General features: G+C 57.7%; 1 protein-coding gene across 2 annotated transcripts in view; it reads right to left on the reverse strand.

Moving 5' to 3' along the window:
* Nucleotides 1–12703, reverse strand: part of RASGRF1 (Ras protein specific guanine nucleotide releasing factor 1) — a 43803-nt gene that overhangs the window by 6926 nt on the left and 24174 nt on the right. Inside the window, exons 10-21 of one of the 2 annotated variants that reach the window (XM_049812857.1) lie at nucleotides 12321–12481; nucleotides 11563–11626; nucleotides 10408–10544; nucleotides 9005–9087; nucleotides 7996–8205; nucleotides 7232–7602; nucleotides 5719–5844; nucleotides 4902–5072; nucleotides 4387–4499; nucleotides 3554–3666; nucleotides 2848–2908; nucleotides 170–273 (exon numbers count right to left, since the gene is read on the reverse strand). In XM_049812857.1, the coding sequence (XP_049668814.1) occupies nucleotides 170–273; nucleotides 2848–2908; nucleotides 3554–3666; nucleotides 4387–4499; nucleotides 4902–5072; nucleotides 5719–5844; nucleotides 7232–7602; nucleotides 7996–8205; nucleotides 9005–9087; nucleotides 10408–10544; nucleotides 11563–11626; nucleotides 12321–12481 (1714 nt within the window). Of the gene's footprint in view, nucleotides 1–169; nucleotides 274–2847; nucleotides 2909–3553; nucleotides 3667–4386; nucleotides 4500–4901; nucleotides 5073–5718; nucleotides 5845–7231; nucleotides 7603–7995; nucleotides 8245–9004; nucleotides 9088–10407; nucleotides 10545–11562; nucleotides 11627–12320; nucleotides 12482–12703 lie in introns of both variants that reach the window. The other variant, XM_049812856.1, reaches the window with a different exon arrangement.

A 12703-nucleotide genomic window follows, 5' to 3' on the forward strand; every position in this document is an offset into this window, starting at 1 on the left:
CTCAGATTTGGGCTTGAGCCCAGCCTGGGCTACTTGCAGAGCAGGTGGCAGCTGGGAAGGCATTGCACCCTCTGGGGTTAGCCTGGGCCAGGCTGGCCATGGGGCAGCAGGCGGGTGCAGAACCCTGGGTGACCAGAACAGCCCTTCCTCACTCATGGGCATCACTTACTCATACGGGATCTTCTTGAAGACCAGGTGATCCAGCAGCGTCAGCTGTTCTGCTATTTCCAGGGCCGAGTGGTTTTCAAAAGGTTCTGCTTTGACTCCCTCAGCCTGAGTGACAGGGTGGGCTCATTGGTTAAGAGCATAGTAAGAACTTCTGCATTTCATGCATGTAAAATCAAAGCCGAAGCTGGACTCCCAAGCCAAAGGCTTTTCCCCAACAGAGCTGGCGTATGCGGTGCTGCACTGGTCTGAGGGTCCAGAAGCACCGCATCCCACATCCTGCCAGCACTGAGAAGTGCTGGCTTCACACAGCCCTGTGAACCCGACGGTTTTAATTACATTATCATCCATGTACATGTACAGACACAAAATTAACTAATCTTCTCTATTTAATTAATTAGGTGTCAGCTACAGAACGGATCCCCACACACTGACTTCTGCAACTGCTGCCTTCTTGCTCTACATCTGCTTAATTAATAAAGCACCAGGGGATCCCAGCCAGAGCAGTGCTGCCAAGCTGCTGCCTCGTGCCCTCGTACCCCTGCCAGGCAGCTCAGCCAGCCTCGCCAGCACCGCTCCACCAGTGCCCATGGGGTCGGCAGCTCCCAGACCCTGCTGCTGCTTGGGATGGCTCTTCCAAGGGATGCCCAGAAAAGCAGGAGAACAGGGACATCCCCTGTTCCCACTGCCTGGCTCTGGCCAAGTGGCGCTTGCAGGCACAGGGGCACTCGGTGTGCCCCATGCTCGGAGCTACCCAAGCTGACAGTGACAGCCTGCACAGGCTTTACTGCACTTTGGTATGAACACAGCCCAAACGCAGGGTTCTCCCAGCAGGGAACTGTCTAAAAACCTGCCACGAGCAGCAGCATCTCTCCTGTCCGGCTCCCAGGAAAAGGGACTGTAGTAGCTCCCAGCATAGAGGGTCCGTGGGAAAGAGGGGCCAGGCTGGTATCGCACTGGGATGGAGCAGCATGAGCAGGAACCGTGGGTGGCTCTGGGACAGAACTGCAAGGGCCGAGGTGCAAAGCACAGAGTGTACCGGGCAGCAGTCGCAGCGTGGGTGTAGGCACTCCACGCTGCCTCCATTGCAGCCAGTTACTCCCACAGGCAGCCGAGACCCTCCCCACTGCCCTCACTGCCCTCCCCAGCACTGCCCACAGGCAAACAGCAAATGGCCCGGCCCTGTCCTTGCTTCGCTCAGAGATGTCTCAACTGAAACACACGCTGCCGCATTCCAGTGTCCTCTGGCCAGAGCCAGCGGTGCACCGGGACAGTGGTGCAAAAGGACAACACTGCAGGGTGGCTGGGGTGCAGGATGCGCAGGCGATGCCGTGGACCAGCTGAGCCCCCTGCTCTGGGGTGCCTGCTTCACCCTGAGAAAGGCATCGCCTCCCTCTAGCACCCTCTCCAAAGCAGGGGTTTGGGAAAAGCAGAGTGGCTCCAGGTACCCACGAGCGAGCCGGCCTCAGGAATCGTCGTGGCCTGCCTGAGTTAACAGCCCGTTGCAAAAATGCCCTCCTGGCCACAGGAGGGGGTTGTGAAAGCAGCTCCTGGGGAGCAAACACCAGCTGGGCTTCCTCTGCACAGCTCAGGGGCCCATGGAGAGGTTGGGGGGGGGGGGGGATGGTGCACACTGGAGGGGTGTAGGCTGTGGGGGCACATCCTGCCAGAGCACAGGGTGCTGCTGACAGCAAACAATGGGTGGGAGAGTGGCACCGGTGGCACTCAGCAGCACCGGTGCCGTGCAGGAGGGCTCCGAGCACCCTGGAGGGCATCCCAGCCAAGGGTTCAGCAGGCAGCACAATGCACACAGCCAGCTCACAAGGAGGGTGTCAGAGAACCCACAACCCCCATCACCCCAACGTGCACCCCAAAATCCAGGGCTCCCTTGCGTCCCCACCATGCCTTTGACCGCAGGTCACTGTGGCTCAGCTGCTCAGATTGAAGGGCAGACTGAAACCCTCTGGTTTCGTTTGTCCTCTCCTCTTCAAAGGAAGTTTCCAGGACCCATGGTTACAGACAAAAACTTTAAAAAACCCCAAGGGGCCTCAGCCACTCCAGAAGCTGGCCGGCACACCCAGGGGACAGAGCAGCTGTTGTTTCAGGTTCACCAGGCCAGTTTAAAGTGGCTCTTGGGTTTTTCTGGGAGCAGACTTCAGGGTTTTTTTCATGCAGGAAGGCAGCATATGCACTGCAGCCACCCTGACAGTTTTAAATCTATTGCACGTTCCCAGGGCTATGCTCCTGGGGGAGCAGCACCGATGCCAGCTGGGCCAGCGCCTGTCACTTGGAACCAGCTCGCGGCAGCACTGGCACAGGTTTGGGGACAGAGAGGACACAGTGAAAATCCGTGGGGTTTTCCTGCGTCCCTCAGGCAGGCACTGGCATCAGCAGGCAGGCACGTCTCCGTGCCCACTCCAGCCATCCTGCCGACAGTGCAGAAGGACTAAACAGCTGGTGGGCTGGATTAGTGTTGCCTCTGTCTGCAACAGATCCAGCTGTGCTCGCAGCTGGCCCTGTCCCCGGAAAACCTTTCCCTGCTTTGTAGCCATATGCCCGGACAGCAGGCTTGGAGAACTGCTCTCCAGGAAGCCAGGTGTGCTGGAGCACGGGGATCTTTAGCTGTTCCCCTACCACTATGCTGAGCTACTAGGCAGAGTGACAAAGGGAAAGGGTATTTACCATCTGTACAACCTCCTCCAGGGTTATCTGATTGTCTCCTGGATCCTCCTGCGTCAAGGTCCTATGGCATGAAAAGACAGCATTACTCTGGCTGGGAAAGTATCAGACCTGCACAACTCCAATGGAGCTGCAGCATGACTTTGTGGTTTTTCACAGATTAAACACTTGGCATGCATAAGAATGCTTCTAAGTCCCATTTCCCATTTTAAAGAGAAAAACAATCCTTGACCGAGGCCACAGCTGGCCCCACATGCATCACTCCTGCAGCAAGACACAGCTGCCTTGGCCCCAGCATGGGGTGGACATGCACCTGGGTGGCCAGAGCTGCCCAGCTCATCGGAGATGCCCACAGCCCCTGGCTGTGGTGAGACACGGTGCCATCCCACTGGCTGACAGTGGGAAGGGCCACGTGCTCACTGGGTTCAACTCCACACCTTGGGCATGCCTGCATGTGCACAGGCACGAGGGTGGGGGGTCACGCCTCACCCGCGGCCCCCCATCAGGTCCTGATGCGCCAGGGAGTCAGATGCAGCCAGCATTGCCCATCCTCCTTCTCAGCACTTCCTGAGCCCCAGGGCCTAATTGCAGGCACAGCCCCTCCAGGAGACATTGTGCCTGCTCTTATCCCAGGCGAGAATGGGAAGCAGCCGCCAAAAGCCTGGCACAGCATCCAGGAAAAAGCAACCTCCCACCCACGGCCCTTCACCTTATGATGTTGGCAGCTGCTTTCCTCTCCTGGGTCAGGAGCTCAGGATCGTGAATAACCTCCTCCAGAAAGGCGATCACTCTAAACTTCAGCTCCTCATTGGTCTCAAAGTCCTGCCAAAGCCGGCACAGTCACAGTGTTAATGTACTATAATGTGAGTAACATTGATTCCCAGCAGCTCCGCTCTCTGCCCATTTAAACCCGGCCAAGACTGATGATCCCGCAGCGCCAGCATGGGCGGCTGCTCCGCCAAGGGCAGAGGCTCTCTTCTCCCTGCAAAATCCCAGCCTGTAGTGCCCAGCAAAAGGGAACCAGCCAGGAAGGTACCGGGCTCATTCTGTACCATTGCATTGGCATCACCCCAGGCGGGAGAGGCATGAGGGCTTCCAAGTGTCAACCAGTACTAAACCGCTCCCAGTGCCCCCATCAACCAGCTGCAGAGGGACAGGGATAGCAAGGAAAGTCATGTGGTTTCCTAACCCTAACCCCAGCCTGAAACCCCCTAACAGGAGTCAAACCCAGTTACTCCACTTCCACCAAGCCCAGCCAGGGTGATGACTGTGGATCCTGGCTCTATCCCTTCGCGCACCAAACATGCAAACACTGCAATCCTATGCCTGGCCCCCGACTCTGCACCAGGGGCTCCCAGCTCCCCTGCTTCACAATTTTCATCTCCTCCCCACATCCACTCATTTGCTTAATTAAAAAAGAAGTGCCAAATTGTCTTTCCAGCTGGAGCCTGGCTAAGCCACACAGCACGCAGCCCAATTCACACCAGTGGGGAAGAAGGGCCCCCGCGGTGCCGACCCCCCACCCGGCCCCCCGCCTCCCACCTGTGAGTGTTTGGAGACCCAGTGCCGCAGCACATTGAGGACCCGGTTGGTGGCCGCTCTCCGGATCACGAACTCCTTGTCTCCATTCCGCTGGTCCGTCGGAAAGCCTGAAACTGCCAGCAATCCCTTAGCACTGCTACAGGTCCGCTGAGAATTGCTTACGGGTATTTTCAGCACTGCTAGAAGGAGCAGCCCCTCTTCCCAAGCATCCCTAAACAGCCTCTTAAACACAAGTGCTGGGGAGGCTCTGCGTTACAAAGCAGCGGGGTGCTCAGCCATGGGTGCAAAGGGTTGAGCTGCCTGCAACCTGCATGTTCCTTGGGCAGCCTCTGTGCCCAGGCACCCAGGGACCACAGCCCGGAGCGGGGAGGCACTGGGCTGTGGGTGCTTTGGGCTCCCTCAGCAGGGGCTGGGTCCCAGCCAGGGTGCTCCTGGAGGGAAATCCAGCCGAGCATGGTGGAAACAGGCACCCCAAAAACGTGTCCCTGCTCTCTTGGTAGCCCGGGGCTGGGTACCTGCACTGGCGAGGGACATCCTGCGGTACTTCTCCTTGGTGGGGGTCCCCTCGTTGGCTCCCGCCGTGGCAATGGCAAACGCGGAGGCAGCAGACAGGGCGCTGCGGGTGCTGTCGAGCTCCCGGCAGGACGTCATGACCACGCCATTGTTGTAAGAAAACAGTGAGAAATCTGAGGGGGGAGAAGAAAGCCAACACCGCTCCGGCTGCTGCCGCCACTGCAGCCAAGTCCCCTCCCACAGCCCTGACCCCCATTCGCCAGCCCCCCTGGGTCAGGGCAGGGTGGGAACGGGGCTCATGGAGGTGGTGGGTGCAGACAACCAACGCGGGACTGCTCCTCATGGAGACCTGGCTTCTACCCCGTCAGGGCTTGGAGCAAAGGAAATGGGCAGCTTTGGATGCCACCATGCTGCAAGAATTTATCCAGCACAGCTTTGGCAGGAACGAAGCCAACACGGTGCTACGGACAGCGTTAAGATAGCTATAGGGGAGACTCAAGCAGATAAATTATGCTTGATGCCAGTGCAGGCTCACATTTTGAGCAGCGTAACTCGCTCCTAAAGCACCAGATCAGGCTTAAGAGGGGAGGAAAGGGGCGAGAAGACCCGGTAAGACGCGCAGAACAGCTCTGTGATAGGGGTGGAGGGTTTGGTGCTTCCCTGTCCCCTTGCAGGAAAATAAAGGATAAAGTCCTGCTCCTTCTCATGTCTGCTTCAGTTTTACACCTGCACCTTTAGCGGCTCTGCACAGCCAGGTTCAAGGTCAGCAGGCAGCCCTGGGCAACTCCTGAGCAGGACAGGTCTTGGCTCACTTGTTACCTGATGAATTTTTGCACTTGATGGACTTAGGAGTTGTCGGAGATTTTGTTGGGGAAGTTTCAGCTTCTGCTTCATCGCTCTGGTTGGGATCTGTGTCTGACTCTTCCCTTACAGATACCTCTGAGCCTGGGAGGAACAGGGAACCCAGTTACCATCACTGCTGGACACGTGCATGTTGCAGCCACATTTTAGCTCTTCCAGATTTCCCTAAAGTCTGAATCATTCCAGCTGGGCACAGAGCAACCAAGAACAGGAAAGGTACAGACTCCCACAGTTACTTTGGGTTTCTTTGGGGTGGGTTTTTTTTGTGGTGGGTGGGTTTTTTTGTTTTGCTATTACAACTTACTCAGCTTTCAGGTAGGACACAACCCACAGGAGGCAGGAGCTCTTTGTGCCGTGCATGGTGCATTCATCACCAGCTCAGAGGCTCTGCCCAGGGCTGGTGACAGCAAGCTGGACCACAGGCGAGCTCCAGCCCTTGCACTCCATGCGCAGCGATGGGGTGGGATGCAGTACCTCCGTTGCAGGGCACAGGCACTGGGAAATCACCCAGCGAAGGGCTGCAGGAGGAGCTGGGGCAGCCTGTCTCCCGCCTCTGGCTGGGCTGTCCTCTGCCCTCACCTACGGCTACCCCACAGACCGGCTTCACCCCTCTCGGAGCCCCTTCTTGGGCACAGAGGGTGCTCACACAACCTGCAGCAAGGGAGAGGATAATGTCGAGGTGCAGAGAGCCTGCAGCCTGTTCCCATTTTTGTTAAAGACAGGGAAACTGCTAGCAATGCCAGAGTTGTGCACACAGCCTTGCTTGCACAGGGGTCCAGCCCTGAGGCAGCTGCCCCACAGCCAGTGGGTCCCAGCTCAGGGTGCTGGGTGCTGAGTGTGATCCCAGTGCAGATGGGGCAGTGCAAGTGCTGGGCCATCCCTGCACAGTGGGTGGGGAGTGCAGCTCAGCCCACAGCCACAAACGCCACAGCGAGTGCTAAAGTCAGAGGGTCCCTGGGGTCTGCACTGCCGAATCAGTCTCGCGGGGCTACGGCAGTGGGGAGCCTCGTCCTCCACTGCTGTGCTCAAAGCCATGCCCAGGGACATCAGCGCAGGGGGGCAGAGGGATGCTCAATGGGGCAATGACCTGTGGCCTTTGCAGTGCTTTACTCACTCAGCTCCAGCTCTCTTCCCCCAGTATCCCATTGCTGAGCTTCCTGGAAGCCACACCACGCAAGCCACCGCATCACCAGGAGCACCACCACCACTGCCACTGGTCTCCCCAGCGCACAGGGGGCTGCTGCGTGCCTGCTTGTGGGGCTGGAGGCTCCCTGCATCCACCCCTCGCCAGCACACAGCCAGGCTGCCTGCCCCAGCTCGGGCCTGGGCTGCCACAAAGCCCCGAGCACGGTGTGCCCAATCCCCCGTACATGTCCCTGTACCCCTTGCAGAACACCCACCAAAACCGGCCCCTTCCCTGCCGGCTGCCTGGGCCAGACACCCACCCACCTGCAAACCCACAGCAACTTACTTTGCTTGCTTGGCAGTGACTCCTCTTGCTTTTCTGAGGCTGCTTCTCCTTCATCAGGGATTTTATTGGGATAGTTACTGGACACGTACAGTTTGTTTATGTCCAGGGTGGTCTTACTGAAGGGAGCCATGGAGGAGTACATGCTTGCATAGCCATTGGAGGAGCAGCTGAGAGCAGCCAGGTCCAGCGCCTTCCCTCCTGTGATGATGGGGATGTTGAGGGAGAGCTTCCTCCGCCGGCTGGGAGACGAGGACTTGGTGATGGAGAGAGGGGGAGGCGAGGAGAACTTGCGGTTGGCTCTGGGGGACTTGGGGGGCTCGCCGTACAGCAGCTTGTTGTTCTGGCTGTTTGCAAACAGGAGCTCCAGGGACCTTGGTGGAGAGACAGGGAAAGGCCAAACTCACACCTCCTCTGCCCGAGAGGTCATGGAGATCCCCCACTGGCAGCTCCAGCAGCGCTGGGTGTCCAGGGCATCCCACTGGGCACAGCACAGCCGGCATGAGCCCCTGCTGCCCTGCTCCCACCGCTTGGGACACCCACAGAGCTCAGGTTTATCTGCTTCCCCAATTTGCAGGTATCGCAACTCATGGGGACCAGGTGAAACAGCCCTGGGGTGGCACCAGGACCAGGCAGGTCTGGGGAGCAGAGGACTGACTTGGGACAGAGGAGTGATGCTGCAGCCACTCCATAAACTCTGCCGGTCCTTCAGGGGCAGGACAGGTCACCGGCACGGGCCCTTGCAGCGATGCCACGCGCAGCCTCACCGTGCAGGGATGGCACTGATCGGCTTCTTGTAGATCGTGATGAGCTTGTCGAGGACGACGAGGGCAGTGGTGAAGACGCGGTACGAATGCAGGAACGTGTTCAGAAAGTCAATGCTCAGGAACCGCAGGTCCGTCAGCCTCTCCAGGAGCCGTTCCACGCTTGCATAGCGGATCTGCAGGACCTTGCAGGAATTCATCGTTTTACTGAACCTAATGTCAACATCATCACAATACAAGCTGGCATCAGACCTGCAGAGAAACAAGATATCTGTGGTTCCAGCCTGGAACGAAACCAAGAGCTGCTTCGTGCGAGCAGCTTCCCCCCAGAGATGTGTGGGGACCACAGAAAGCAGTACAGGTTCTCGGCAGCAAAGGAGCCTCGTTCGTATGGGGTGTCCCTACATAAAACACAGGCAGGAATACTCCCAGGGGAAAGCTAGGAAATCCACACCCCACAACGGGTGGAAACATTGCACAGTGCTCAAAGGGCTGAGGTTTGTGCAAAAAACGTGGAAGGACTGTCCCTGGGGGACACCCACGAACCAAGACCCTTTCCCATGCGTGACAGCAGGCCACAGCAGCATGGGTGGTCGATGTGGTGAGGACACCCTCCACACTGCCCCATCCTACCGGCTGTGCCCAGCACCCCTCATTGCCACATGTGTCCCTCCTCGGGCCGGGGCAGCCCTTGCACCCTAGCACCCACAGGGATGACAGCCCCCTGTGCCCCTCTCCTCTGGGGGTTTCACACCCACCTCCCTTTACTATTATTATTTTTTCCTCTGAGGTCTCCCGTTCCACCTTCCCACCTCCCCACACAAATCTCCTCTCCCAGATAATTAGCACTCCTAATCACCATGCTGGGAACAGCACACCCGAGAGCCTGAGCACATGGGAAAGCCGCCAGGCTCCCAGGGCTTTCGGCAGTGTTCGGCTGCCACGGGAGCTGTGCCATGGGGCCGGGCAGAGCCCGGGGCTCTCCGCAGCACACAGCCGTGGCAGCACTCACTTGATCATCTGGGGAACGGTGACCTTGGAGTTCTCCTCGAAGGCATTCATCATGAGGCCGTTGCAGCGGATGTTGTCCACGCACTGGAAGAGACATAGATGGGAGGTGGGAGAGGGCAGCGGTGGTGAGGGCAGCCCCACTGCCTGCCCGGCTTGGACCATAAGAGAGCCCAAGCTTGGTTTTATCCAGACAAGACACATCCTTGCTAGCTGCATCTGCCGCTCCTGATGGGACACCAGGGCTGGGAAGGGCAAGAGCTTCCACCTGAAAACAGGAGCTCCATGATAATGCTCCTGCATCCCTGTTCTGGGGGAAGCATCACCCAGAGCTGCTCCTCAGCTCTCCCACTATGGACCCGGCCCAGGCTGAGGATGTCCTGGCAGACACAAAGGCATTGCAAGAATTGCCAGAAACCTGCTCTCATCCTGTACCGCCATAATTAAACTCCCCTCCCAGCCTGAGCTGCTAGATGCTCTCAGAGGGAGACCCAGCGAGCAGCAGAATGGCACCAGTCCCTTCACTGCCGGCTGACCACCCAGGGCTTTGCTGGGCAGGACTGTGGGCTGGAGACCCCTGTGAGGGCAGGACTGGCCCCAGCCCCTGCGCAGAGTGGGACCAGGAGCTGCTGGCTGACTGCGGCTGGGAGCCACCTCCCTGCGTGGGCCCAGACCCCAGCTCCTGCCCATGGCTTCTCATTGAGGACTGAAGCTTGGCAAGGCGACTCAGGCAAGAACGTGGTACAACAGAGGTGGCCAGGAGGCAATCCCTATTTAACGGATAACTTTTTCTCTTCCTCCCACCTGGGAAAAAATATCTTCAAAGTCATTTGCATAAAGCAAACAATGAGCACATATAAATTGTACCAGATGTCTGAGTCAGAGGGGAAATCCAAACCACAGATCTACATGTGCAGGCAGAGCACCAATGGGACAGACCCTGCTCCCACCCGCTGCGGCTGTGTCCCCTTCCTCCTCCACCTCCTCCTCTTGGAGCTACCAGACACCAGAAAGCTTTCGGTGATGGCCAGGCTCTTGGTGCACCCCAGCTCCAAGTCACACACTGCATGGAACTGCTCTCCCTGGGTGCCCAAGGCTTGGTGGTCCACCCGTGCTGTTCACAGCAGCCCAATGCAGTGAGATGTCAGCCCGCAGCAGGCTGCGAGCACCTCAACGGTGCTGGGAAAGTACCCAGGGTGCAAACCCAGCTGGGCACTACCGCTGCAGCCACAGCCCAAGGGCAGGCAGCAGAACTGCAGCCACACAGCAAATGCCAAGTGTTAATTCTGGGTGCGCAAAGCCGCTGCAGCAGCCTGCATGGGGGCAGCCGAGCAGAAATCCCATGGTGGCTGCTCATCCCCGGGCACTCTGCACCCTAACAACTCCTCCTTGCCAGGTCCATCCTACCTGGCTGATGTCGCTGGTCCATGCAGCCTTCTCCTGCCTGGACGAGGCCACGAGGATAACCGTAAAAGATGAGGAATCTTTTGGCTCCACCACAATTTTGAAGTCAAGATGGTCGATGTCTTGCCCTGATGCTTTTGCTTTGGAAAAGGAAAAGCCACATACAGTGATTGTGATAAGACTTCCCCACTGTCTCTCCCCCAGCGTAGCTTTTATTAAGGTTTTAAGGAGTTTGTTGCATTTTGTGGGTTGTCTGCAGCAAGGACACGACAGGTTTGCTGGGCAAAGGCTCCATGTTTGCAAAGTAAAGTCTGCATGCCAAGAGCGCAGCACGGCCTTGCTGCTGGGGCCCCAGCGCTGCGTGCCAGGGGAGAACCTGGCTCCCCAGCATGTGTTAGAAAACTCGTCACAAGAACAAGAGAAAGGAGCCTGGGCTTTTTCACAAGTCTGCAGTTAAGCTGGCATGGCTGAGGACATCCAGCATCTTTGCCTTTTTCCACTTGCTAGCACTGAGCTGTGATGCTCCCTGACTGCCTCAGGAAGGTCAGATTTGCATAAATGTGCATCTGTTTGGTTCACAGTAAATAATTTACTTAATTAATTAAATCCAGCCAGTAGATCATGACTTCCTTGAATCTATTCAGCATCTGAATTTGCTCCAGCTCTGCTGCAGTTGGTTTTACACCACATGGACGGATGGCAGCAATGCCCAGGAGGACGCCACGTGCAGACAGGGACTCTGGCAGCACTGACCATGCTGCCATCGGTCCCCAGCCACGGAACACGGCAGCTGCCTCCCGCCGGGGAAAACATTGCTGGGGCTGGCAGCAACCTTGTGCCAAGGCTCTGGTGTTAAGTGCAGCCTCCAGTGGGACCCACAGCCCTGGCACCTCCCTGGCCCTGCTGGGTCAGGGCTTTGTCCCCCCCGGCAATGGGGTGACCATGCTGCAAAACCCAAAACCGCCTGCGGTGCACAGTGGGAGATGGTCTGCTGTGCTGGTGGTGCTGGCAAAGAGGGTCCTGGAGCACCTGCGACTGCACCCGCTGGGACACACAGAAGCCAACCCCCCCACCCCGTGCCCACGGGTGGGGGCTGAGCGGGGCCCTGGGCATGCCCCAAGAGGAGTCTGACCGGCACGGGGCCACGGGGGCACCTACCGTCCTCGTCGGTGCTCTCCTGCTCCTCTACCAGCGTGCAGTCAATGAGGGAGATCACGCCGTTCTGCAGGGGTGGGAGTCGGGGCTCAGTGGCAGGATCCCCCCGCTGGGTGGCTGGGGGCTGCCCTGGCCCCCTGCCCCACGTCGCAGCCCACTGCCCCGGGGATGGGGACAGGGCGATGCCGCTGTGGGTGCACACACAGCAAGCGGCCAGCACAGCGTCTGCTTTCACTGGGAAAGAAGCAGTTACTGACTGCTGGGATATCACAGTTTTCCTTGTATAACCAATCAACTAATTTGTTTATAAATTATTTAATATGAGCTTTAAATTAAATTTTCCAAAAGTCTGTTGTTGTAATTATCAACTCTTTGCCATGCACTATAATTTTTCAAACTGATAATTTAATGCCAGTAATGAGCAATTTCTGTAAGATTCTTGCTCAATTAGCTGCAAAACTTCCACCAACAAAAGCATGAGTCTTGGGAGCGGACCGGAGGAGACTGTAAGCATTATGTACAAACCTAGGCTATAATTTAAGTTTCTCACTGAATAGATTGTCAAGGTTTCTGCTGCAAATCAGGATAACTTCTTTTATCGAGAACTTGCAATTTCTCATCTTTGCCCATGACTCAGAGCTCTGCACATCACTGACAAGGCATCTGGACCACGTGAAACAAATTCGCCCGCCCGCCTGCTCCAAGCCCGGCAGCTGCCAGACCCTTCGCTGGGGGTTGCCAAGCCCCCCCACCCTCCGCACCTTGGTCAGATGCAGCTTGCCTCCGGAGCCCCTGGTGCAGATGATCAAGTGCTTGGAGAAGAGGAAGCACTGCCGCTCGCCCTCCTTCTTCAGTGAGAGGGAGCCCAGCCGCCCCCGTGTGATCTTCCCTTTCTCCGACATTGGCACTTGGATGAGGGACCCTGTGCAGGGGAGAGATCCGTCCCTGGCATCAGCATCAGGGACAGTTTTGCAGGGCACGGTCCCCGGGAGTGGGGCATCACTGTGTGCCCGGAGCGGGGCAATGGCGAGTGTGTCCCCAAGTACCAGGGCTGGGACTGGCCCCGTGAGCCACCAGCTGTGTTAGTTATTGGGACCCCAGAGACCAGGGGAGCAGCAGCCATGGCCCCCAGCCCACCCTTGCA

This window comes from Accipiter gentilis, chromosome 10 (assembly GCF_929443795.1).
Source record: "Accipiter gentilis chromosome 10, bAccGen1.1, whole genome shotgun sequence".
NCBI classification, from domain to species: Eukaryota; Metazoa; Chordata; class Aves; order Accipitriformes; family Accipitridae; genus Astur; species Astur gentilis.